This window comes from Micropterus salmoides, unplaced genomic scaffold (genome assembly GCF_014851395.1).
Source record: "Micropterus salmoides isolate LMB-PRFRI ecotype aquatic unplaced genomic scaffold, ASM1485139v1 Ms_hic_scaffold_7, whole genome shotgun sequence".
NCBI lineage: Eukaryota > Metazoa > Chordata > Actinopteri > Centrarchiformes > Centrarchidae > Micropterus > Micropterus salmoides.
Genome location: NW_024044459.1, coordinates 24,187,963 through 24,215,954, shown reverse-complemented (window position 1 = coordinate 24,215,954; position 27,992 = coordinate 24,187,963). Strand labels below are relative to the sequence as shown.

The 27,992-nt window shown below is 40.2% G+C and overlaps 1 protein-coding gene across 7 annotated transcripts; it reads left to right on the top strand.

Moving 5' to 3' along the window:
• Positions 1 to 165: 165 nt before the first annotated feature.
• On the top strand, positions 166 to 27,949 carry clip1a (CAP-GLY domain containing linker protein 1a). 7 transcript variants are annotated; one of them, XM_038702950.1, is made up of 27 exons: positions 166 to 322; positions 5,658 to 5,941; positions 7,024 to 7,613; positions 9,029 to 9,153; positions 9,244 to 9,460; positions 9,561 to 9,758; positions 9,884 to 9,975; positions 10,199 to 10,259; positions 12,262 to 12,366; positions 13,731 to 14,639; positions 14,818 to 14,934; positions 15,303 to 15,360; positions 15,484 to 15,567; positions 15,721 to 15,877; positions 16,086 to 16,251; positions 16,396 to 16,611; positions 19,497 to 21,938; positions 22,785 to 22,922; positions 23,075 to 23,181; positions 23,350 to 23,470; positions 23,581 to 23,633; positions 24,438 to 24,576; positions 25,041 to 25,191; positions 25,337 to 25,389; positions 26,089 to 26,094; positions 26,613 to 26,740; positions 26,846 to 27,949. In XM_038702950.1, the coding sequence occupies exons 2-27, from the start codon at positions 5,851 to 5,853 to the stop codon at positions 27,072 to 27,074; spliced, it is 6,753 nt and encodes a 2,250-aa protein (XP_038558878.1). In that variant the 5' UTR covers positions 166 to 322; positions 5,658 to 5,850; the 3' UTR covers positions 27,075 to 27,949. The 7 variants fall into 7 exon arrangements, with proteins under 7 accessions (XP_038558878.1, XP_038558880.1, XP_038558883.1 ...); XM_038702952.1 differs by having other exon boundaries at positions 24,438 to 24,555; positions 26,846 to 27,948; XM_038702955.1 differs by lacking the exon at positions 12,262 to 12,366.
• The last annotated feature ends 43 nt before the right edge of the window (positions 27,950 to 27,992 follow it).

The following is a 27,992-nucleotide window of genomic DNA, read 5'->3' as shown; positions in this document are numbered from 1 at the left end:
TTAGGGAATAATAGTACAAACCTGTACCTTGCCAGAAAACCATGAGCCCTTTGATTTCGTAATTGTAGCAGTAAAGTTTGTTTTGTCTGTCAATTGTTTTGCTGTCTGTAGTGAGGCAGCGTCTCATCTTACTGAACATATCATCTTTGGTCAGCACCTACCGTTGACGTTCCTCTCGGCCGTTGGACAGACAGCGCTCGCGCACGCTGGGCTGTGCCTACCCGTGTGTGATCCCAGCAGCAGCAGTCGTCGTGGTTCTCTACTCGCTAGCTGTGTAATTTTTGTTTCCTCAGAAGACGTAGGCTGTACAGAAACATATCAGGTCAGTATTAGGTCGCCCACGCCCGAGCTCGTGTATTTCCGTAAACTTGCTTGTCCTTTTTGCTGCTAATAAAACCAGGGAACTTAACGCGAGATGAAAGTTGTTCAGGTTAGTGTTAGACGTTACACTTGAGGTGTTAGTTTAGCTAGCTAGCTAACCAGCCCTTCTCTTGGTCCAGACCGCCGGTTCGCCGTATTGCTCGGGCCTCACTGCTGACGTTACTGACAAATAATCACGTCTATTCTTGTGACGGGGATTCATTTAAACCAGGGAGGTACGGTACAGTCAACGGACTGCTTATTACAGCAACATTATACGGCAAACTATCTTCGCAGGTGATCTAATCTGTAACAATGTGTTATGCTGACTGTCAACTTGTAGCAGCAGTGTGCCCTACTGGAGCTTCGGTGACATTGCGGAGACTTTTGGACTTCTGGAATTTGCTTCAGTCGCTAAGTTGTGCTTATTCAGATGTTTGAACATGTGAATGTACTTTATCGGTTTCACTAATCATAAATGGGATACGTAGAATTAGCTAGTAAGGTAAGTTAGCCTGCATGGTAATCTTTTACAAGCGTCTCTCTCACCAGATGTGCCACCTCATCGACAGCTCTTACTCTCAATCCGTTAGCTAATAGAGGTGACAAGGCGAGGTACGTTAACAGACCAGTTCGTTTACCAGACCTCAGGATAACTTGTTAAACTGCACAAGGACAAGCCAGTACCTGACATATGTGCAGTATTATCTGTTTTTATTCTAATGTGCACTTTTCTCTGTTCTTAATTATCAGTGTGCAATATTCTCTGCTTTAATACCCTGGTTACTCTGTCCCCAATATAGTTTTTAAGGATTGTATCCATTCCGCATAATCTCTACCAGTACTCATTATTAATATCAGTATTTAATTCTCCACTACTATTTATGATGACACTTACAGTTAATACTGTACATATCTACACTTATATTAAGGTCTTAGAATTGGACTTTTAGATTTGTATTTTGCTATATTTTCTACTTACCTTCTGTTAATATTTCTATTCCTTTATATCTTGAGAGGCAAAGTGAGCAACTGTTGAAAAGACTTTCCCCTCAGGGATGAGTAAAGTATTTCTCATTCTGACATCAGTGAAGCAGTGTGTGCCATAGTGGTGTCTTTAGACAATTTTGCAGCTTAAAGGTGTGACTTAGGCATTTATGATGAAGCCTTTCTGTTTCAGACAAAAGGCAGTTTAACTTGTTTGGACTGACATGACTAAAGCCTTGATGGGTTGCAGTCTTAGGATTTTGTAAAGGCAATACCTCTTGAAACTTCTATTTCTACTAGTCTTTGAACTTCTCAATAGGAATTTAAGATCAAGATGTGTGAGAGAATGACTTACATTTGTGAGGTCAGCTAAATATATTTTTTTATACTTTTTTATACATGCGTCATATTTGTTGATTTCATCAGTCTGGAGTGGAAATGGTTATATATGATTTTACACCAACTATGTAATACTAACAACCTCGTTGCTCTACTTGACAAGGCTCTATTACTGAAAAGTCTGGATTTTACATTGGGACCACAGTGGAAACCTTGACTACCCCACCATATATTCTATTATTTCAGGTTTCAGTTATGTCAGGGCACAATTTTAAGTGCCAGAATCTGTGTAGGACAGGGCGGTACTGATATATACTGGCTGTAAGGTAGGTTTAATGTCAGACAAATGAGTGTTGTTAACTTGAAAACAGGTGAATCACAGACACTGAGGAAGCAGGATGCTTCTGATTCTTATTCTGTGCTTATGTCCTGTGAGTACTTTTCTACATCTTCCTATGTCGGGGCTAGCGGGGGTCTGCATAATCATCCCAGCAGATGTTTCCTCAAAAAGGAAGAACCAGAGCTTGCTTTGGCCTTGTGATGACAAGAATAAGAGTGTAGGAGTGTGGGTGGCTTTAGTGAATACACACTTTTGTTTTGTTTGTTTTTTTGTGTGTAAAGTAGTGGTGAGTTTAATTCATCAGGCTTATGAATCTCATAACAATTTCCTGCTTGCTTCCTGTGTGAAGCAGAAATTGAGAGGGATACCTCAGGCTCCTGAGGAATCCCTCTCAATTGGTCTGTAGATCAATCACTCACAGCTGGACTTAGCTGAAAAACATTCCAAGGAAACCTGTTTTGTATTTGGTTCAGTTTTCTTGATGGCTAATATTAGCCTACTGGAAAACAAATGTGGAATGAAAGCCCACTGGCTTTTGTAACCAATGACACCCTCAGTTAATAAATACTTGGTGAGGCTGAACTGGATGGAGAGTTTCGACTATTATTAGAAAACATGCAAGCTGATTCAGCTAACGTCTGCATCATAAGTGGTTTTGCACTCCTGTAGTCAGCATAATGTGTTCAATTAAAGCATGTAGTGTGTAAGTACTGTACCCTGGACAGTCATCTAGTTAACTATGTAGCAGTGTTATGAAGATATTCCATCTGCAGATTGATTTAGTTTTATTCTGTATGAAGTTTGCATGCTTTTGATTCATTGCATCCATTGCTTGGACAGACACTGAGTATGTAAACGTCTGTCATTACCAACACGGAAGCTGATTATGTCTATGCTGTCATTTTGAGAAGTAAGAGTAGATCAGTTCTGTTTTACAGGCTGCCATCTCCCTTCTTCTGTTTGGTTATTTAGATCAGAAAAATATGAAACCAGGCTAAATTGGATTTGGTTGTAGCCTAGTACTGAATGAGTTCAGTTCATTTAAGAATTTTACTTTTTATTACATCTGTATATTAATTCGCTTTAAACTTTTGTGAAACATTGGTATTTGGCTTTATTCCTAGCTACAGATTAGAGTGAGAGTCAGTGGCAAAAGATTAACGTTACTGCAGTGGGAAATTCTCCAGACTAAGTGGATAATTTTCAACTGACTGCTTCGGCTCACCAATCAGAACTGAAACATCCCCTGTTAATGCTCACAAGACAGTTGTAGTAAAGCCTCGGGGTGTTCTACTAAGACATCATAATGCATTTGATTTTTAGAAATGCTTATATTCTACAGGTTCATGCATCGGTCATACTAGACATTGATAAAATTGTTGTTTTTTGTGCAAACTGATTTACTAAAGATTTAAAGGGTCACAAATATGATGATGTAGTGACCTCCATGCTTCCTTCAGCCATTGAGATGCTTTCTTCCTCTGGCATCTTGACTTGAGGGCACTAATCAGTATCATTCAAAGGCACAGCGGGAGAAAACTGGAACACTGCATTTGTACTAGGTCGCTGCTTTCTGATGGCCACCCTTTATTCTCTGCTGAGAAATATCTAGGAGGTTGTGTGGCAGGGTGTCTTCTTTGTTTTGCTGAACCTACATCCTGTAGCTCTTAGGCCCTTTCAAGAATGAAAGGTATGTTAATATGACAGTGTGTGAAGTCAAGCATCTTGGCTTACTAAACGGACTCAAAACAGCTTGACTTTATAGGAGAAATGAGAAGGCACTGGGTTAGTTGATTTGATATTTTATAGGTTTCTTTCACTGAAAAAGAAGTTAAAAGGATTTTGCGGTCTAGCAGGCTTCTGCTTTTAAAAATCCCCACGGTTGTTTCCAAGTTAGGAAAAAACGCCTTTTTATATTGTGCACCATGGAACTCCTTACGAAATATTCTCCAGTTAGGGGTGCTGGTACCGCTTGCAGATGTCCTTAAGGAGGAGTGTAGATGTTTCCCATAGGCTGGACGATATGTTTTATGTATTGTACTGTCATATGTGTGTCAGTGAAACTTTTAAATGCCTTTCTTGGCCAGGTCTCTCTTGAAAAAGAGATTATATCTCAATGGGCTTTCTCCTGGTTAAATAAAGGTTAAATAGAAAATCCAATGAAGCAAACTCTTAGAACATTCAAAATATTTTTTTATTACTTTGCCCTACAGCTGCAATGACTAGTTGATTAATCAATTATTCGATCAAAAGAAAACTGTTTTGATAATCGAGTAATCGTTTCAGTCATTTTTTAAGCAAAATGTGAAAAATTGCTGGTTTCATCTCCTGACAACAAATGTAAGTTGTTGCTGCTATTCTTTGTCATTTATGATAGTAAATGAAGAGTCTTTGGGATTTTTGACTGTTAGTTCAACAAAAGAAGCAATTTGAAGATGAAACTTTTGGCTTGAGATAAGTGGGTTGAGCATTTTTCACAGTACTTGACATTTTATAGACTAAATGATGAATTGATATAATCGTGAAATAGTCGGCAGATTAGTCGACAATGAAAATAATTGTTAGTTGCAGCCCTATTTTGCTCCGGGATCCTGCAAGCATTGGCAATCAATGATTGTGCTAATGACAGAAAATAATGACACTGTTTTATTTTATCCAAGCCTGTACTTAGATGGTCTGTGGTAAAGGTCAGGAGGAGCAAAAGCACAGCTTTGATGGAATGGCATGCCGTGTGTGTAACAGAAAATGATTCAGTTAACAATTATAGTCACTCACATTTGTTAGTCCAAAAAAGCAACATCCCTGTTCTCACCCATAAGGTGCTAAAGCAAGTACAGAATTTACACAAATGCTGTGCTCTAAATCTATCCAGCAGATGAACAGCACAAGAATCTGACAGCAAAATCATATCGGATCAAGTTGGTGTGGTGCCCTCTACTGAAATAGGCAGAGATGCTATACATTGGACAGTAGATTGGCCTGAGAATCAAAGCTTGTCAGTAGTTTATCAGTAGTTTTGTTCTTGCTATCACGATGCCACACTCAGTCATCGTGTCAAACTGCTTATAATAGGGGGACCGTGTTTAAATAGTACATTCAGCCAATCGGTCTCTGTGGTGGAGTAATCTGATAAACAGGATAATCTGCTGGTGGTGGTGGTCTTGTTTCTACAGTAATCCTATTTTAAAAAAAGCTGCCAACCAGACTTGCCCCGATTTTATATGCCAGAATGATAGATCGAGTGAGAGACTGTTTGTATCTTGGTCAAGGTCAATGTGGACTGCATGTCAGCAGGCCTTTGACAGGGTATTTTTAGGTATAACTGTGACGTGGTGTGTGCTGAGGAGCTTGTTGTCACAACAGAAACAAAATGCCTCCATTAACAGCATGAGCATGACTTAAAAGCACATCTGTAGTTATTGCTGTGAATGCCACTCATAGCAGTATCAGAGGCAGGAAAAGTCAGTGGATAGTAGATTTACTTAAATTATTAATGATTTACTTGATTTAATAATTACATTCCTTGTTAATTAACCAGCCATGGTACTTTTGAGTGAGTTTAGTAAAATATAACTGAGTAAACCTAAATGAAATAATGTTTCTTTTTTCCTTTCTCTCTCTCTCCAAACAGGGTAATTTCTGTAAGCAGCACTTTTTCTCCCTCCTCCCCTTTCCTGGTTTTTCTTTTTGTTTAATTGATTTTGGGGCGAAGAGAACAACTTCGCCATCTCAGAGCTGCAACCAGTTGTTTTGATGGTCTGGGGTCAGTCTTTACCCACTGACGGACACAAGCCTTGTGGGTCTGACAGATCACAGGAGCAAACATGAGCACAGCCAAACCCAGTGGGATCAAAGTGCCCAGCAAGATAGCTAAGCCATCTGGCACAGCAGCCCCCAAGACCAACCCCACCACAGGTAAGAATCGTCCCATGTGTAGCTACTTAAACTTGTGACATGTTCAACTTGAACATTTGGCGGTGCTATGTTTACCCTTGAATATTCCATAGCCAGGGGTCATTTGGTTGATACTTGTGGTGCTGTTTCGAGTTTCAGTTTTGAGATGTGCTAGCTAATTCTCCTCAAAGAATGCTAGGGAAACTCTTTGAGGCTTAATTTTTTGTATTGGTTAGCTTAGGTTGCGGGGTGGTGGTGGTGCAATGGATAAGACTATGCCTTTGGTGTGAGAGACCCGGGTTCAACTCAACCCACTGTGAACCATCCACCAATGTGTCCCTGAGCAAGGCACTTAACCCCTCGTTGCTCCAGAGGCATGCAACCTCTGACATATATAGCAATTGTAAGTCGCTTTGGATAAAAGCGTCAGCTATATGAATAAAATGTAATGAATGTAATGTAGGTTTGCAGTAGGGAGCTCACAGTCTCATATGTAAGGGAAGTGGCTATTTTGTGCAGTGCATTGGGAATGACGTTAAAGCTGCCGTAGGAAATTCTTTTATGAATAACTTTTTCATATATTTGCTGAAACTGTCACTATATCATGACAAAAGTACATGAGACTGATAATCTGTGAAAAAATCAGGTTCCTTCTGTTGCTCCTAATGACATTTGCACCCAGGTCAAAACAACCAGTCAGAGCCAGGAGGAGTCTCTTACACCACGTCAATCACTGCTCGTGCAGTGTGAGCATGTGCAAGGAGGAGGGCTGACATCTGTCTCATGTACTACTCTCAGAATATAGTGACAGTTTTAGCAAATATGACAGAAAGAAAAGTAATGGTTTGTATGAAAAGTTAAAAAGTTAAAGCCAACGTTTAGCCTAAATTTCTCTTGCTACAGCAATATTATTGCCATTGTAGAATTTTGTTTGAAGATCCTGACAATTGTCAAGTGTTAAAATATTGGTTTGGACTACATTTTTAAGATAGTAAGTGGACAAATTTAAACAGTGACACCTGCATAGTATAATCTAACATTTGTCTTTCTGACCACTCAATGGATTTTTAAAAACCTCTGTTCTCTTTCTCCTTATGTTTCAGTGGGAGCTAAAGTTGCTGCGGCCAACAAATCAGCTGCAAATGCCAGTGAAGGAGATGTCGAGAGTGCTGGGGAGAGCTTCCAGATTGGGGAGCGAGTATGGGTGAATGGGAATAAGCCAGGCTACATACAGTTTTTGGGAGAGGCACAGTTTGCCCCAGGACAGTGGGCAGGGATTGTTCTAGATGAGCCAATTGGGAAGAATGACGGGTCAGTGGCAGGGGTGCGCTACTTCCAGTGTGAAGCCCTGCGAGGAATATTTACCCGCCCATCCAAGTTGTCTCGTACAGAAGGGGAGGCTAATGGAACCCAGACGGCACCGCCCTCTCGCGCTGCATCGCCCACTCCTTCAGTCAGTAGCGTAGCCTCGCATACACCCGGCACAAAATCAACATTACCCTCAACTACCACTGCAGCCAAGAAGGCCTCCTCCACTATGCCAGCTACATCAGCTACGGCAGCTACATCAACTACGCCAGCTACACCATCTTCCAACCTTGCACGCACAAACAGTGAATCTGTCTCCAACCTCTCAGACACTGGGTCAGTCAAGAAGGGTGAGAGGGAACTGAAGATGGGTGACCGCGTATTGGTAAAGTTTGTTACATTATCCTGGATATTTCAGCAAAGTGACTGTTATTAACACTGTTGAGTGCACTACTAACTGTCCTGTTGTACCTTGTATCTTAACAAGCACCTTCCTTCCTCAAGCCTGCTGCATGCTTCTTGCAGCGGGCTCCACAAACGTGCACAGACCCGCAAACCCCTTCAGCCAGGAGGATTTTTATAGCACATTATGTAAAAGATTATTTTATTAGTAGGATCTCCATTGGCACCAGCATAAGCGCTGGCTATTCTTCCTGGGGTCCATTCAGTTGTATGTTCATAATAAAACATTGTTAAATAAACAAAACTGCTGCAGTTTTCAGGACCTTCTCTAACGCAAGCATCTCAAAATAAAAAAGTGCTTCAGGTTAGGCTAGTGGACAAAGCTTTTCTTTACAACTATAATCAAACTGAAAAAAGAATTGCTGTATAACACGACTCAGTGTTTCTCACAACTGTGATGGTTTTAGTAGGTTATTTCTTATTTCGCCATTTTAATTCTACCTTATTTTAGTGTTTACTCACAAACAACTTTAATCTGCTCACCTTGCTTTCCCTTAAGACACACACACACCTACACCTCTCTCTGTATCGGTCTGCTCTATTGATTCACTCTTATAAAGCCCCCCAAAAAAACTCGCATTTGGGATTTTTTCATCCACAATTCCGTTTTCACAGCAGCAGGTGAGCCGCGTGTTGGAGGCTTGTTGTTAATTATGTTGCCTATTGAAACAATCGAGACCATGGTAGTGAATGACATCAGCACCAACAGGTTCACTGTTGCTTTACTTGGTCTGTGCTTGTAAAATATTCTCTGTGTCTGCGTCTTCCATCGTAATACAACATAACGTCTCTCTCTGTTTCTCTGCAAAGTGCTAAAACGGGTTAACATAGCATAGTGTGGCAGCCATTAATATACCTGGGCGGTCCGCCTGAGTAAAGTCTGTGGGAAACACAACTTATTTTAGCCGTGCAGGTATCACACATTGCGAGCATTGTGTCTTCTTCACTCATGCTGAAGAACTTCCACACTGGCGACATGTTTTAGTGTGTGTGTGTGGCTGTGACAGTAATCTGTGTCTGTGCCGCTGTGTGCATGATGTGAAACATTGTGTCGCGTGACTCTGTTCAGCCCCGGCCACCCTCGTCATGGTTGATTTAGATGAAAATCGTCCGATTCTGGTCACCAGCTATTGGTGCATCTGTAGAAAAAAACTTGTTCAATTTTACATGTGGATAGTCTGCTGTCATTCTGTTCTAAGCCGGTACATATTTGTTTCTGTTGCTTTGATGGAATTATCTCACTCGGGGTTTATTACCAGGCAAAGCTAATTACTCTTTAGGCTCTGTTATCTGTTGAGGAGATGAATTGTTGGCTAATGTTGAGTGTTTCCTTCTCAGGTTGGTGGTACAAAGGCGGGAGTGGTACGTTTCCTTGGAGAAACAGATTTTGCCAAAGGCGAGTGGTGTGGTGTGGAATTGGATGAGCCCTTGGGGAAGAATGACGGGGCAGTGGCAGGCACAAGGTACAAAAGCCGTTGGATCTGTACAAAACTTAATGAAAAGTTGTTGTGCTTAACTACATGCATACTATGACTTCCATTATCTGTCCCCAGATATTTTCAGTGCCAACCCAAGTATGGCTTATTTGCTCCAGTGCACAAAGTCACACGCATTGGCTTCCCTTCCACCACGCCAGCCAAAGCAAAAACAACAGTTCGGAAAGTAGTTGCCACACCATCAGGGCTAAAGCGAAGTCCTAGTGCCTCATCCATCAGTACCATGAGCTCTGTGGCATCCTCTGTCAGCGCCAAGCCCAGCCGCACAGGACTGGTGAGACATGGACACATACAGTTTCAACAGTGTTAGAAAGTTGTACTCACGCTGTGCTTACTCATCAGTCTGACCTTGCTTGTGTTTTGCCTCTCCATAGCTAACAGAGACATCGTCGCGGTATAATCGTAAGATTTCAGGCACCACGGCTTTGCAGGAGGCGCTGAAGGAGAAGCAGCAGCATATTGAGCAGCTGATGGCAGAGAGGGACATGGAGAGAGCTGAGGTCGCCAAGGCCACTGGCCATGTTGGAGAGATGGAGCGAGAAATGAGCCTGCTCAGGGAAGATCAGGAGCAGGTCAGGTCACCCAGTAGTTTAATAATGACACTTTGCAACCTCCTGTTGATCCTAAATTAGAATTAGAGTCTCTCTTAATTGCCTTTCCACCTATTTTGATTTTTCTTGTCCAATGTCTGTTGAAGATGGAGGCTAAGATGGACCAGTTACGTGCCTTGGTAGAAGCTGCAGACAAAGACAAAGTCGAGCTGCTGAATCAGCTGGAGGAGGAGCGTAGGTAAGAATTCACAGAAGTATGACACACAGGTTTTAGTTTTATGGAGTGAGACAGAATTGCAGCTAAGATCACAATGCTCTTATACTATTAAAGTCTTATAAAGTCTTAAGGAGAAGGAGTTGGATTAACATTGCTCTTGATCATTATAGTTAAAAACCCTTAGCACCCCAGTTATGTTGAAACAACTAAAATGCAATCAAGGTTATTTTTTTCCGTTGAATAGGAAGGTGGAGGACCTTCAGTTCCGCGTAGAGGAAGCTTGCATTACCAAAGGAGACCTGGAGGTAAATGCATAACACAGATCCACGCTATTGCACCTAAAACATTTTATTGAATTTGTGTTTGAAAAACAAAACATTTATCAGTACAGTGATATTAAATGGGACTGCAAATCCTACGTTTTTATTAAATTAAAAAGTGACTGTTAAGAAAGGGCCTGCATTTTGCCTTTTCCTTCATATAACTTTTTATAGCAATTTATTACAGTAGGCTCTGATTACTCATTGTTTTGTTTTTTTTTCTCATATGAGTCCTGTTCTAATCCCAAGTTATGAAATGCAGAGTATTGGGGCCCAGTTGTATCTGTGTTTATATCTGATCAAAGGATTTGTTATTTATTCCACAGTGCTACACAGGGGACCATGTCAATTACCCTGAAGGCATCCGAGCTCAAAATAGATGTTTAAAATGAGGGCTACAGGGTTAGAATACCCGTTTATCTTCTTTTTATCGTGTATACTAACATTTTTTTACTTACTCACAGCTGTGGATATATTAAAGAAAAACTTGCATGCAGCTTGAAATACACCAACAAAAAACTCTCAGAATAGACCAAACTAAAGTAATGCTGTGTTGACTTCAAGCTGTTGAAGGTGTACTAATGTTGTGCAATGTGCTATAACCCTCAGTACCTCCCTGTTCAGTGATGTGATGTTACTGCTTCTTCTCCCTTCCTGCCCTCGTCTTTCATGTTGGTCCAGTGCTCAGCATGGAACCACTGGAGATGCTCCCTTGTCATTCCACTGCCCAGTCACAGACCTGAATTTAGTTTGCCCACCACAACTAAAAGGGGAATTACACTCACTATAAGAATTCAATTTAATGTAAATTTTATACAAATATATTTATGCCAGGAAACATTATAGTTTATAGCTACTTCACTCACAATGAACAGTGTCTTATATTACTTTTACGGTGAGCCCTAAAATGTAATTATCAAAGTTTCATTATCACACCCTTCTTTCCTCAATCGTTATCTTTGAATGTGATATATCTATTAGTTATGACAGTTCATTGTGTTAGGTTGCATCTATGGAAGACCTAATGTTGTGTGACCTGGGATAGGCCGCTGACGTAACTTTTAAAAAGGAAACTTTAACTTAATTAACAATCAATCAAATGAGAATCCTTTCTGGTTCTTCAGCCCAATATGCTTCTGTGTTACGGATTGCTTTCTGTTAAGTTGGTCACAAATCCTGCACATGGTGGTCTGATAACTTGTGATTTCTTATAAATACTTACTATAAACAGTGTGGACAATGGCCTTATAACCAATGAGAGAAAGCAGTGTGGGTATCGATAAAGCTACAGGCTTTGTGAGTTATATAAAAACCGTTATAAAATCAAGATGTAATGTGGGTTTAGCTAAAATACAATACATTAAAATCCTGTTAAATCATATGACACAACATTAGATATCTTCAGTATGTTATAATGCATTGATCTCATGTTACATAATGAAGTACAGCTGTCAAGAATTGACCATCACTGCTTTCTCTCCATGATGTGGTGAAGTCATGTTTACTTAAATTTACTTGCTGGCTTGACACACATTATCAAAATTTCTATGTATCATAACAATCAGTGTGCTTTGTTCACCAGGTGTCAATTTTGCATGGATACTTCTAAACTGCCTCCATCAAAGTACTCATCCTGCACATCCATAACTCATGGGCCCCGTCTTTTGCTGCTTGTCTTGTGTTTCCCACCAATCTTTCACAAAAATCCCTGTGTGTAGCTGTTGGTGGCACAGCTGGAAAGTTCTGCATGGGGTATCCTCCCATTTTCACTCATCCACCACTCCCCCCCCCCCCCCCCCTTCACCCAATCCCCTTTCCCGCAGTCCTCCAAATACTCATACACAAAGACATACACACAGCATCACCATTATTGTTATCCAAACCCCTCCATCCTCTCTCCTGTCTCCCTCCCTCTCTGTCTGTGTTGGGCTGGCATGTGATGGTGGCACTGGTGTGTTCTCTTCCTCTCCCCCTTGTTTACTAACAGACGCAGACCAGACTGGAGCATGCCCACATTAAGGAGCTTGAACAGAGCCTGCTATTTGAAAAGACCAAAGCTGAGAAACTCCAAAGAGAGTTAGAAGACACTAGGGTAATGAATTCTGCTCAGCAGTGTGCTTCGTTGGAAAAGAGGGCCTGGGCCGGGGAAAGTGGCCAAAATTTGCAAGGTTTACAGAGAGCTGTAACTGGAGCTTTGCTTTGTATGGGCTGGTGGTGAATGAACCCCACAAATGCAGTTTTCTTTGGTGCTTCACATGAGAAAAATAGTACTCATGTCTTTACAACACACCAACTAAATCAAATAATAAACTATTACATATATTAGGTTTATTTAAATGCTCAAATCAGTCGATCCCACGTAAAGTTAGATTTGCAAATTCAGCATCCTAATTTGTACCATTAGCTACAGACTTTTGAAATATTAACTTTCCTCACATTTAAATTGATCCACTCAAATTTCCTTTATGTTGAAAAGTATAACTTTCTGGTATAACTGTCAAAAAATAACCACATGCATCTTTCAGCTTGTCTTGAGTGACAGCTCTTACATTTACTATTTTCCAATAAGTTTACCCAACCTGAACTCACTCTTGCTTTACTAGTATCACTGCTTAACCAGACAGACAAACTTCTTCCTGTCCCAGCTAATCATTTTCTCAGTTATCCTATGTTCTACTTCCCCAGTCCTTCCCAACATTCATGTGTCCTGCTTATTTGGTGTCCCTACGTTTTGCTAGTCTAAAATCCGCTCCACCTCCCAGACTATGCATCCTTGTGTTGCCCTAGGGTAGTTCTACAGGAATATTGTGTAGTGAGGATGAGGGCTATAGTTTCTATATCTTTTGACAATTATTTTATCAAGAAAATTTTTTTTTTTTTGTGATTTTGATGAATTGCTTCACCTGTGTTAACCAAGTTATTGAATTTTAAGTTGAAGCAGCAAAAAGAGATGCATGTTTGAGAATATTATAATAAAATATAGATTTGGAATATAGTCAGATTTACATAAAAATAATAACACGTCAATGCTACCTGAGAGTTTTTCTTAGTTCATACCTCTCCTAAATAATGACATGAATAACAGCATTAATTCAGTGAGTTTTAGTTTAATAGATGGTGGAAAATGTCTACTCTGCTATAGGCTCCATACATGCTTTCAGTGTTCACTTCCATTATTTGGGCCATACCTTTATAGCCACATGAGGTCAGTATAACACCTTGTTTTGGGGATCAATGTTTTTTATGCCCTCCTCCATTAAGCAAGCAAATTGAGCAGTTTCTATGTCACAAAACATTGAGTTTTACTATTACCAAGGGCTTTGTTTTATATTATTGCATTTTATTTTTTTTATTTGTTCAGTAACAGTAAGTCCATAACACGCATCTGTTAGCACACAGTGGTTCAGTATGTCAGATTGGAACACATTTTTGAATATAAGATTTCTGCTTTTAAAGGTTGCTACTGTGTCGGAAAGATCCCGAATTATGGAGCTTGAGAGAGACCTTTCACTGCGAACAAGAGAGGTAGCTGACCTCCAGCTGCGTCTTGGGACACAGCAGGGCTCTGAGGACTCAAACTCTACTCTGTCACCCCTTCTGGAGGAGATAAACACTCTTAGGGATCAGTTAGCTTCCCAAGAAACTAAGCAGCAAGACGAGCTGGCAAAATACAGGGAGAAGCTAGAAGCTCAAGAAAAGACCCACACTGAGGCAGTTGCCCAGCTTCAGGCTACATCTGTAAGGCTCTCTGGTGACAATGAGCAGATGCAGATGCGTTTAAGCCAGGCTGAGAAGGAGAATGCTGAAATTATTGAACTTTGGCGTTCCAAGTTGGAGTCTGCCAATGCCTCTAACCAGCAGGCCATGGAGGAGCTGAAGGTGTCCTTCAGCAAAGGCGCAGGTGCCCAGACAGAAGAACTTATAGAAACCAAAAGCGCACTCGAGAGGCTCAAGTTAGAGCACAAGTTGGCTCTACAGGAGGCTGCAGCCAAACATGAAGCTGACGCCACAGTTTGGACTCAGGAGATGCAGGCACTGAAGGCACAGCTGTTGGCTTTGGCTGAAGACAAGGAGCGACTGGAGGAGGCACTACGGTCCAATGTTGAAAAAGCAGAGGAGCAGCACCTTGTAGAGATGGAGGATGTTCTTGGAAAGCTTCATGCTGCTGAACTTAGGGTAAACGAGCTTGAGGAGAAAGAAGCAATGTTGGCACAAATGGCCCAAGACAAGGATGGAAAAACCAAAGAGCAGATGGCAGAAATTGTCGCTCTGCGCAGCCAAGTAGCACAAAGTAACGAAGAGCTTGTGACCTTGAAGAGTCAATTAGAGGTCGTTCAGAGCCAAGGAAACAACCAGGGGGCCAAGGTGGGTTCTTATTTACCTCCTGATCATTTTAATATTCCATTTTCAGTGTGTTTTCATGAAGTGGTGTTCTGATTTCTTAGCTTAGTATGGCATTGTCATACAATGATTTAGTTTTGTTTATTTGCTGTTTGCTTTTGTTCTTTTGTCCACTGTATTTTTTACTTGACATGTACTATAGGTTAGTGAGTTGAGCTCCCAGTTGGAGAGCCAGCAGCAGGAAGTCCTCTCTTTACAACAGAGTCTGACCACTGTACAGCAAGAGAAGGACATCCTGGAAAAAGAGCTTGGAAGCCTGGTGAGGCTTATGGCTTAAATTTGGATGTGGATACAGTACCTCTTTTATGAGGTTTTTTTTCTTGTTTTTTATCTTCATGTTCAGTGCCCTTTGATGAACAAACTATGTAATTGTGTTATTGTTTCTAAACTACCTGAATCATGTCTTTGGCATTTCTCTACTGCAATTTCTTGTTGCTTACCAGCTGAAATACACAAAAACAGATATATCTGCAATAAGCTGTTATGAGTAAATATATTTGCTTCTCTGATGTATCTTTTGCTGTCATGACTAAATAGAATTGATATGCAGTGTAAACCCTGACAATCCTAAACAACACTCGGAAAATCTTATACAAAACTTTTATGCCAATCTATTTTTCTCCACAGAAACAAAAGCTGGCTGAAAGCACAGAGGAGCAGACAAAATCTGCAAAAACTATGCAAGGTAAATAATATAAGCAATTGTCAAATGTTTTTCCTCCCATCTTTTTCATCATCTGCTAGTAAATGGCCTTTTTCAGTCTACAAAGCATTCTAGGATCTAAAAAGTAACATTTTTCTTTTGCAGAAACACTTGAGAAGCTCAATAAGAGAGAAGAGGAGTGCACAACACTGACCACAGAATCAGAGTCTCTAAGAACTCAACTTGCCGGTGAGAACTAAAGAACCGCATTCTTTTATGTTAAATGTTTTGTAAGAAGTACGTTCTTACAACAGCTGTATACAGCTGTATTGCTATATTTTCCTTTTTGGTTGAATAATAACCTTTAAACCTATCAAAAAAACCTTTCTCATCTTTACTCAGGGCTGGAGAGGAAGCTGAAGGCTGCAGATGAAAAGCTTGAGCAGTTTTCAAAAGACAAAAGCAAGCTGGAAAATGATATTTCAGACATTATGAAGGCATCTGGTGATAGTTCAGTACAGCTGACCAAAATGAATGAGGAACTCATACAGAAAGAAAGGTACTGCACTTTATTATTTCCTGCTCCTATTTTAATTCATTACACCGCTTAAAACAGATTATACCAATATTGTCAAAATCAGATTTCCACATGACATGTTAGAATCTACATGCAAATAGTTTGCTTTTGTTTTATTCCGTGCTGAAGTCAATTTATATTCCCGTTATCTAACCTGTCACCGAACTGCTTATGTTTAAACATCACTCAGGAGGCTTGAGGAGCTACAGAGTCAACTAGAAGAGGAGAAGGAGAAGGTGGCACACTCCAAGGAACAACTCCAGCAGGAACAGTCCCGCAAAGAGCAGGAGCTGAAAGAGACCAGAGATGCACATCAGTCTCAAATAAGTAGCCTTCAGGAGAAGATTGCTAACTTGGTTAGTATTGTAGGGCAGTCACAAAAAGTGTTTGTCTGTAATGCTTGGTTTACTAGACATTGGAAAGTCTTCCACTTGTTTCACTTAAGTGTGCCCTTTAGTCACCGGCTGCTTCAAAAGTTGATCTCTTTTCTTGTTTTCTAGGAGAAGACTGTTAAACAGGGTGAGACCCTGGTTGAGGAGCTGAAGGCCTCGCAAGAGAAATCATTCATTCAGGCCTCGGAGCTTCATGTGAAGGAACTTGCGCTGCTACGGAGTCAGGTTGACAAGTTTAAGCAGGAGCTCTCCTCCTCCAAGGACAAAACCCAGGAGCTGGAGAAGTTGGTATCTGAGCTGCAGTCATACAAAGATCAGGCTCAGGTAAGCATGAACCCTCAACGGTACAGACACATTAGTTGAATCAACGTTTTTGAAAATTCCTGCAAGGAACTTGTTTAATGTAACAAAGTTATTTTATGTACTACTGATTTTTCTAATGTTTGATCATTGAGAATCATCAGGAAAAATGTGACCTATCCTTTTTGTAGATGAAAATTTGATACATCATGAAAAGTGATGCCAAAAACATCACCATTCACAGACGGTGCACCAGTTATAATGTTAAAACAGAATATGAGAGACTACATGTAATGCACATGTAATATGAATTTGTGTCTCCATTTATCATCAGTCATTAATGTGTATTATCAACATTTTCACTCTTAATTGCCGTCCTACAGATTATTTGTGATAAGTAGTTCAATTTCCCCATAACATTAAAGCTAATAACCTCTTTTTTCATATTCATCTTTGCTATATTTTGGATGGTGCCATGGGCTAAATGCTTGCAGGGGTACACCTGATAAAATCATGTATCTGATGTATTTTAATTTGGAAAAGCCTAGTAAGTAGTTTACAGTAAAAAAGATTTAACTAGATGTGTTCTGGCTGCTAAATGCTTTTTATATATATATATAACACACACACAGTGAGGAAAATAAGTATTTGAACACACTGCTATTTTGCAAGTTCTCCCACTTAGAAATCATGGAGGGGTCTGAAATTGTCATCGTAGGTGCATGTCCACTGTGAGAGACATAATCTAAAAAAAAATAAAAAATCCAGAAATCACAATGTATGATTTTTTAACTATTTATTTGTATGATACAGCTGCAAATAAGTATTTGAACACCTGAGAAAATCAATGTTAATATTTGAGGTCAAACATTTCCTGTAGTTTTTCACCAGGTTTGCACACACTGCAGGAGGGATTTTGGCCCACTCCTCCACACAGATCTTCTCTAGATCAGTCAGGTTTCTGGGCCGTCGCTGAGAAACACGGAGTTTGAGCTCCCTACAAAGATTCTCTATTGGGTGTAGGTCTGGAGACTGGCTAGGCCACGCCAGAACCTTGATATGCTTCTTACAGAGCCACTCCTTGGTTATCCTGGCTGTGTGCTTCGGGTCATTGTCATGTTGGAAGACCCGGCCTCGACCCATCTTCAATGCTCTAACTGAGGGAAGGAGGTTGTTCCCCAAAATCTCGCAATACATGGCCCCGGTCATCCTCTCTTTAATACAGTGCAGTCGCCCTGTCCCGTGTGCAGAAAAACACCCCCAAAGCATGATGCTACCACCCCCATGCTTCACAGTAGGGATGGTGTTCTTGGGATGGTACTCATCATTCTTCTTCCTCCAAACACGGTTAGTGGAATTATGACCAAAAAGTTCTATTTTGGTCTCATCTGACCACATGACTTTCTCCCATGACTCCTCTGGATCATCCAAATGGTCATTGGCAAACTTAAGACGGGCCTTGACATGTGCTGGTTTAAGCAGGGGAACCTTCCGTGCCATGCGTGATTTCAAACCATGACATCTTAGTGTATTACCAACAGTAACCTTGGAAATGGTGGTCCCAGCTCTTTTCAGGTCATTGACCAGCTCCTCCCGTGTAGTTCTGGGCTGATTTCTCACCTTTCTTAGGATCATTGAGACCCCACGAGGTGAGATCTTGCATGGAGCCCCAGTCCGAGGGAGACTGACAGTCATGTTTAGCTTCTTCCATTTTCTAATGATTGCTCCAACAGTGGACCTTTTTTCACCAAGCTGCTTGGCAATTTCCCCGTAGCCCTTTCCAGCCTTGTGGAGGTGTACAATTTTGTCTCTAGTGTCTTTGGACAGCTCTTTGGTCTTGGCCATGTTAGTAGTTGGATTCTTACTGATTGTATGGGGTGGACAGGTGTCTTTATGCAGCTAACGACCTCAAACAGGTGCATCTAATTTAGGATAATAAATGGAGTGGAGGTGGACATTTTGAAGGCAGACTAACAGGTCTTTGAGAGTCAGAATTCTAGCTGATAGACAGGTGTTCAAATACTTATTTACAGCTGTATCATACAAATAAATACTTACAAAAATCATACATTGTGATTTCTGTATTTTTTTATTTTTAGATTATGTCTCTCACAGTGGACATGCACCTACGACGACAATTTCAGACCCCTCCATGATTTCTAAGTGGGAGAACTTGCAAAATAGCAGGGTGTTCAAATACTTATTTTCCTCACTGTATGCACTGTGTAGGATGCAATTTGAGTTCAAGTTGAATCAGTATTGACCTTTTGAAGTCGATGTTTTAAGTTTTCAATTTTCTTTCATAAATTAAATGATAACCACTTTTTCCATGTACCCCTGCTAGCATTGTTTATTATACTGATATTTCATCTAAGTAGAACATTTTCACTTTCTAACAGAATGTAGTTTTATGTGTATTTCTACATCATGGAAGGCCTTCATTGACAGTATTAGCCTATACAGCCTAGGCATTTTCAGTTCATTTCTAAAAAGAAATACAGTATATTTACAATAATATACATAGGGGATCCATGTGTAATGTGGATCTTCCTAATAATTCAAGTAAGTCTTATAAACGATGCTGGAAGTGATCGTAGTCACACACACTGTGGCAGCCAGCAGCCACTCTTTGTTTATGTGTCAGTTAAATGTGTTGGAATCAATGTAATTAATATATTTATTTAAATTAAGTAAGGGCTGAAGTGAAAATGTTCCTCTTTATATTTTTGGAAATCATTGTGGTGTAAGCTATGGTGTAATCTTTTGCCATTTTTGATGCTTCTGCAGCTTAACCTGTCCAATTGCATATCACTTATGTCCATTTCTGCTTGGTTTATTTTTGGATTCATCTTACGTTTCCCTGTATATATATTCCCCTCCTTTTTTTTCTTTCAACTTTATTTCCCCAGTGTCTTTCTGCTGAGCTTGACTCCTACAAGCATGAGGTTGAACATGTGTCCAGAAAACTGGAAAAGCAGAGTCTAGATCTGGAAAATATGTGTAAGGAAAGTGATGATGTTAAGGCTAAGAAAAGCAAACTGGAGAAACAGCTTTCAGATGTGCAAAATAAGCTCTCTGCCCTTGAAATTAGTCACCAGGAGCTTTCTGTCCTGAATGAAGAACTGCTATTAACCCGAGATAAGCTTTCAAAAAATCAAGAGGAACTACTGGCCAAAAACAAACACTCAGATTCACTGAACAAGGAGTTGGAGAAGCTCAAAGATCTTCTTCAGGAAGTTCAAACTGAAAACAAAAACCTGAAGCATGCTAACGATGAACACAAGGCCCAAATTGAGGAGCTTCAAAGACAAAATGCAGAGAAGAATTGCCTGCTTCTAAAGCATCAGCAGGACACGGAGCAAATTGAGGCTAAAAAGAAGCAACTACTTGAGGATTATGAAAATGCCTGCAAGGAGAGGAGCCGCCTTGAAGATGAACTCAGCGAAAGCAGGTCGAAGCTCACATGTGAGAAGGACAATCTGATTTTAGAGAGAGATGCTGCTAGAAATGCCAAAAAATCTCTTGATGCTAAGAATACTGAGTTGCAGGCCAAACTTAAGTCCTTGAACTTAGAAAAAGAAGATCTTACAATGAAGAACAGCCAGCTGCAGGCTCTCACAGAAATACTGACAAAAGAGAAGGTGGAGATGTCCTCTGAAATCATTGCTGCAGTGTTGGATAAAAAGAGCCTTGAGACGGTGAAGGAGGAGCTCCAGAATAAGCTCACTGTCACAAAGAAAGACTTGGAGAGCTCTGTCCGTGAGTGTGAAGAACTTAAAGCCTCAAAAATGAGCCTGGCCCAGATGCTGGAAGACTTCAAGACAAGCAGCCAGGTGACTGATTCAGAGAGGCTTCACCTTCTGCAGGAGAAAGAAAACTTACTTGCAAGCCAAAGAAAAGTCTGTAATGAGAAGGAAGAGCTTCTCAGAGAGATAGAAGAATTAAAGAAGAAGCTTCAAGTCTCAACAGAACAACTGTCTCAGTCCAACGAGAAATTGAAATTGGCGTTATCGTCTTTTGAGCAAGAGAAGCAAGCTTTTCGCCTTCAGAATTTTGAAACTGAGATGGCTCTACATGCTGTACGAAAAGAAAAGATGAGCCTGGATTCAGCGTTAGAGCAGCAGAAAATGGATTATGAGCTTTTGGCAGGGGAGAAGGGAGAATTAGAAGAGAAGCACACAAAGGCCATATCTGAAATAAATGCTCTTTCTCTTGAACGCGATAAGCTAGCTAGCAATAACCGAACAACTAAGGACCAGTTGGACAGTTACTCCAGAGATAATGCCATCTTTATTCAAGAGAAGTCTCATTTAACAAAATTGCTAGAGGAAACTAAATGCCAAAAAGACGAGGTTGAAGCAGCGATTACCTCTTTGAAACGGGAAAAGGCTGACCTACAAAATGAACTGCAGAAACATAACTCTGGTATTGAAATTCTTGAGAAGGGCAACGCTGAACTTGTTCAAAAGCATACTAAACTAAAGATTGATTTTGAGAAGAGTAATTTAGAATTTGCTCAACAGATTGATAACCTTAAAAAAGATTGTCAGCGTCTGCAGTCATTGCAAACTGAGGCTGACAAAAAAGCACAGTCCTTGCAAAAAGAGAACCAGGGGCTGCTTCAGGAGATCCAGGAGTTAAAATGTCAGACTGAATCAATGTCAGAGGCCAAGCACCTTCTTGAGACCCAGCTACAGGCTGAATCCAGCGAACGAAATAGAGCGATATCCGACAAGGGTGGTCTTTCCGCAAAAATTGAAGATCTGCAGAAAACGTTGTCCAAAGTTACACAAGAAAATAAAGACATTTCTTCTAATCTTAAGAATGCTGATGAGCAGAATAAGTCTTTTATGGTTGATATGGAGGCTTTGAAAACACAGTTAAAGCAGCAAGAGCAAGAAGCTAGTCAGTTGACGGAGGACAAAAAACAGCTATTATCTAAGCTTGAGGAAATGGGCAAACAGATGACCTTCCTCACCACAGAGAAGGAGGACCTTTTAGCTGGACGCTGTAAATTGGAGCAGGACATTTCTTCTCTCAACACCAGCCAAGAAAATTGGCTAGCAGAACGGTCAAGACTCCTTGGAGAGTTAGAGAAGTTGCACGCAAGCCAGAAACAAATAGAGGTTAATATCAAAGGCCTACAGACCGATAAAGAACTTTTGGAAAAACAATACAAAAATGCTGTCATGGAGGTATCTGCTTCTGCCGCTGTGAAGGAAGAGATTTCCTCCAGTATCTCAAATCTTACGGCTCAGAGGGATTCCCTGCAGGTGGAGAGAGATGAAGCCACCCGGGAAGTCAGGCAGCTCGAGTCCCAACTAAAAATTGCCATTTCTAAGCAGCTTGAGGTATTCCTCTTCCAGTAGCAATCACTGACACACTTACCGTAGAGTGGCTGGGGCTATGTGACCTACTCACTGCATGCTTGCTGGTTGGTCTCCCTTTCCCCTTTCCTTTCTTTATTTGTGTCTAACTTTCATCTTCCATTTACTAACCGCTGTTAATTACCCTTAGCTCCCAGCCTTTGCCTGTGGGCTTATAACGTGATATGATCACAAGGCGAAATTCTTCTGGGTTACATGATTATGTAGGTTTAAGGTGATCTTTAACACACTCCCCATCAGATGGTGTTTCACATTTGTGTAATTGATGTTACTAGACAAGACCTACTGATGCAAAGTGGGGAAAAAAGAGTTTACTTATAGGCTTGCAGAATCTCTTTAAGCTGATTGGTGAATTACATTTCAAAACTAGTATAGACTGAAACAATGAAATATCTTGATTCAAGGCAGTTTTCAGGGGTTAAGGAAGAATATCTGACTCATTACATATGTTAATGAGGTGTCAGTATCCGTTCTGAGGCCACAGGTTTTAGAGTATTTACTAATTATTTCCCTCCTTTGTGTAGTATTTTATGTTGTTAATTCTCAACCAGAATGGACTTGTAATGAACTGAGATTTGGATAGCTGATTGTAAATCAGTAATTAAGATGAGTATTCATTAAGCATGCAGTTAATTTGTTAAATATTAAACTATGATCATTGGTAACAGTATATTATAAATAGCTTCATTAAATGGCCTGCACATTTTGTATTCTGCTTGGTTGAGGTCAGTAGGTGTTGACATCAACCGTTTGCTGCTCTTGATTTGAAACCGCTGTTCTTAACAAATATCCTGCTCATGCACTGTTTAGGCTACAGAGGCCTCTGGCAAGAGTGCAGAGGCTCTCGAACAGCTGACAAAAGAGAAAGCCAGTTTGATGCAGGAGAAGAATGAAGCCCAATCGTTGCTGGAAGAGCTTCGCAGCTCCAAGCAGGAGATGGAGACCCAGGTAAGAGATGGGTTTTTGCAGAGAAAGTGTAAGCTGTCAGTGTTAAAGTGGCTGTCTTCTCAATATATGTGAGAGAAATTGAATAATTTGAAATATTTGGTATATGTGTCTTGTAGCTGTAGCTATACATATATTTGTCATCAATGTTCTAGATAACAGAACTGAAGAAAGAGAATTCCAAGTACCAAGAAGGTATGAATGCTTCCAAAGAGCAGCTTTGCACAGAAACTCAGAGGACTAAGAGTCTGTGCCAGGAAATGTGAGTATATCTGTAATTGTGGCTGCTGATACAACATTAATCTATCAGATTTAATTTTGAATAGTATAAAGTAATTGGTGGGTTAAAGACAACTGAGAGACATGGGAGATAAAATTTCTTAAGACCAATATGTTGTCTTAGATGATTTTTACATTTGTATTTACTCAGTGAGAAGCTTAAAGAAGCAGTTTCTGAGAAGGAGCAGTCACTGCAGACGCTGCAAGATGAGAACGACATGCTGATCCAGAAGCTTGATAACAGTCAAAAAGGCCAGAGTGATCTTGGGAAGGTGCACCACTTTATATCTCTATTTAAAAAAATAATAAATAAATCTTGCATAAACCTACAACCATCAAAACATTTTGTTTGTGACCATGATTGTATTTGAACTTTTTTTAGTTCAAGGATGAGCACTCAAAACTCAAAAAACAGTTGAAAGAGTTGAAGCAAAGGTAAGAGAATACACTATGATTTTGTGATTCTGGCAGTTTCTCCCATCTCTGCAAACTCACCAGTATTTAAAATCCTGTTGCCTAAATAAGCACAAATGTTTTCATCTGGGTGACACTTCCTTATTATGCAGTGCATTTGTAATTACATGACTGTTATGCCATGCTGTTCTTGTCCTTCAAAGCCTGCCCAATAATGCCTTAAGGTACTTCACACCTTTTAATATTTTGTGATCAGTCATCATCATGTAATTGTACAAATAACAAATTTAACCACACAGGCACATGATTAGGAACAAGCAAGGTACAGTCACATTACATTTTCGTTTCAACGACGAGGGGGGTTAGTATAAATAGTGTATGAGAGTGATGCGGCAGTTTGTAGTCTGGTTGTGTGATAATGTATTAAAATGGTAGCAGGATGCCTGTGCCGACTGAGCACATCCGCTAAGATAAAGTTGAACAAAGAAGAAGCCAGAGCCATCATACAAATTTCAATAGACGTAAATGGTAAACAGAGCGAACATTTGTATGACTGGAGTGTAATGTGACCAAAGCCAAAGCACGATACATCCTAAGTTATTATACAAAAAGTAAATGAATCTACAGCCCCATATCACTTAATTATTTTGTATGTGCTTTCACTACTGATTTTGCATGTTACTCTTTTGTTTTGGGTTTTTTTTGCCATTGGGCTCTGAATTTCCTACTTTTTTTCCACACTCAAGACAATGGCTGTAGAAAAAGTATACCAAATATTTGTGAAATGTCTGAACTAAGATTTAGTTGGTATTGTTTATTTGATAGTGAGAGCACCTTGAAGGAGCAGTTTGACAAGGAGAAGGCCGCCCTCCTACAGTCCATCCATATAAACAGTGCCTTAATTTCAGAAAAGGACCAGCAGGTGGAAAACCTGAGGAGCGAGGTGGGAATCGATTACATGATGGTACTCTCTTATTCTCAGTAGGCATGGCACTTGTCAACAGAACTGTTGAGCTTGCATAAAATGAATTCAAGGGAGTCAAGATATAAGAGTGTGCAGAGCATATTACATGAGTCTGCACAGAAACATTTAGAAGCACAAAATTTGACTTCGTGCTGATTCTGAGCAATAAAAGATACAAGAGGGTTTGCCCCACTTTCATTTTGAGTTTGTATACAAAGGATCCTACTTAGTGACCCATTTCTTCTTGCATTTTACTTACTCAACTTAGTAAGTAGATCTGAGTAGATTGTGTACTCAGATTTAGACTTGTAGAATGAATGACTGCTTGAATTGAATTTGTGCTTGTATTACTGTTAATAAATTGCCACTGAGCAAGTGATTTCACCTGTTATAATATGTTTTTTGAGCAAAGAGGAACGTAACATTTTACAAATATTGAATAGCCTGGGTTGTTTTCGTCACAGCTGGCTGTACTGCGTGGAGAAAGTGCCTCTGTTAAGACACTGCAGGGTACAATTCAGGCCTTGGAGCAGGATAAGGCGAATCTACAGGAGCATGTTCAGAGACTGGAGAAGGGCCTGGCTGCAGGCGCAGAAACTGTCAACAAGTCCTCAGGTTAGAATGAGTTTAACTCATGACCAAAGCTAATGTTTCTAGTAGCATTTAGGACCATTCTCTGTGAGGTGAGCTCAAAAACAAAGCAAGATTAACTAGTCTACTCCTGCATTTTATTTAATCTTGTACCTGATGTTGTTTCCAGGTGATGCAATTTTGGACCAACTAAAGGAAGATAAGGAGACTGCAGAGAGTCAGGTGTGTTTATCTTTCCTCTCATCCTGAATAATTCTGATCACAAGCCTGGATAGGTTTAGAGTTTTTGCCATTCATACGTTCAGTGTAAAGATATCTCCCTACCCTGGCCCGTAGAATTTTTCTGGTTTGTTAATAACCCGAGCTCATTTCCATTTCCATCGTATTTGGGGCAGTTGTACGGAAATTCTTACTGAATGCTGTTTGTGAAATGACTGTGCTGCTTACTCAGACATACACTAACAAACACAACTTCTGATTTAGCAGTAGCTCAGACTCTTATTGTTGACTCATATCTGTTACAGTATAATATTTTACAGAAGTGAAGTGGATATAAATTGATTTGAAATTTTACTAAAAGCATATTGCTCTCCTGACACCTGACCTCAGCTCTTATTGGGGTGATTGACACGACTCATGAATCAGTATCACGGTTGTAGTGGAGTATTTCCCACACAGTGGTGGGATGAAAATGTGTCATCATTCTCAGAAAATTCCTAATTATCACCTCCAGCCTCTGTTTATTCTAAAATGTTATACTGTTTTATCTGTCAGTGATGACTTAAGTGTTTTGTCTGGCAGTAAGTGGGTCCTAATTTGAATCTCATTTTTTTTTCTTCTCCCTCTCCCTCCCTCTTTCTTAAATCCCAATTCCTCCTCTCTGCCCTGTCTCTGATGTTGGCAATACTACACCTCCATCAGGCAGCGGTTTGTTAATGTTTTTCATCAGCTTAACTTGTGCATGTTTGCCTGTCACTGTGGCTCTTGTGTTTTGTCCAGTGGATCACATTTTAGTTGGCGTCAAAACTACAAACGGTCTTTCAAAGATGAATCAAGCTTGATTTCTTTAGCCTTTACTCTTATTTCAGCTAAAAGTCCTACAGTTATCATAGATAGCAGACATCAGATCCGTTGTAGAGTACTTTTACTCAGTAAAACGCATCATACATGGGTATTTTACTGACTCTCCTAGTGACTCATTACAAGCTTTGATTTTCCTTTGGCTGACACGCTAATCACCATCATAATCAAGATTGGGTTATTATTTGGGGGATATGGTGAGACATAGTTATCGTTATCTATACTTCTTGTCACAGGATTGAGGCACATTATACAGTGAATAAACTTCACATGAAGTGTTCAGCGTAACACAATGTGTTAATGGATAAGAGATTATGATTGTCCGTCAGCAGCACTAATGCTACTGTTGTGTATGTCCTTTACAGATTGAGTTCCTGAATTCAGTCATCATTGACCTCCAGAGGAAGAACGGGGAACTCAAGGACAAACTGGAGACAATGGCAGCTGCTGCTCTCAATGGGAATAACCCAAGTGAGCTGGATAACTATGAAAGGTAAGTCCTATTGATAGCCGACTTTCCAGTACAACTACAGTTTTGTTTGTTTTTTTTATCTCTAAACAGTCAGTCACACACGGAGGTGTTTCTTTTTCTCTGCAGCCATGGCAAGGAACCCGTGAAGAAGAAGCCTCCCCCAAGGCTGTTCTGTGACATCTGCGACTGCTTCGACCTCCATGACACTGAGGACTGTCCCACACAAATGCAGATGCCCGACTCCCCTCCACACACCACATACCACGGCAGTAAGGGCGAAGAGCGGCCCTACTGTGACATCTGTGAGGTCTTTGGCCACTGGACCGAATCCTGTAACGATGATCAGACCTTTTGAAGTCTTTTCCACACTCGTTCACACAATCACTATATTTGCACATCATGTCACATTATGTTGTGCTTTTGGGGGTTTGGTTTGTTTGTGTGCATTTCTTGTGCTTGTTTTTGCCAAGCGTCTTTATTGTCCACTCCAGTCCTTAAGCGCTCTTATAGGGGAATGGTCTCCTCGGAATCTCTTTCCAAAAATTCAGAAACATCCAGAAAAATAATATACAGAAGTTATTTGTAAATGTAAATGACTTTGGAGGGAACATTTGATATTCTGGGTGAGTGAGACGATACTGTAGGTGGATATATCATTGTGGCAGAAGCGATGATCATTTAATTTATCATTATCCTAACGTTGTTTGCACAGCTTGTTGGGGCATATCAAAAGTAATATAGTATCAAAAAAGGTGTTTATTTGAAACTGTAAATGACTTGATTGAAAAACAAATGTCAGTTTGCGCAAAGATTGGTGAGCTATAGTTTATTTTTTTATATCTGGAAATACTATGTACTCTAAAGGTTTGATAGTATGTGTGTAATGTTGTGAAGGGTAATCACAGGGGAGCATTTGCTTGCTCTTGCCTGGGGTGGATCAGTGAAACCCAGTGCTATTTTGCTTTAATAGGAACTTTTTTATGGTCCTCATGAACGGACATCTGGATGATTGGTAAGAAAGAAGTAGTGAAATTTCAAGCACTTCACACTTTAACCCTGTTAACTGTAACCCCTGAAATCCAGTGAAAGGGCCTTTCCAAAAAGTTTCTTTGCATTTAAAAGCGGATTTCTGTATGAAACAATGAAATACTTAGGCATTTCTTTAAAATGTTTTGAATATCTGTATAAAAATAAATGAAATTTATGTATAAATTAAATATCAAATTGTGTGGATTATTCAATTGAGCACAGAGACTGCGCACAGAGCCCCAGA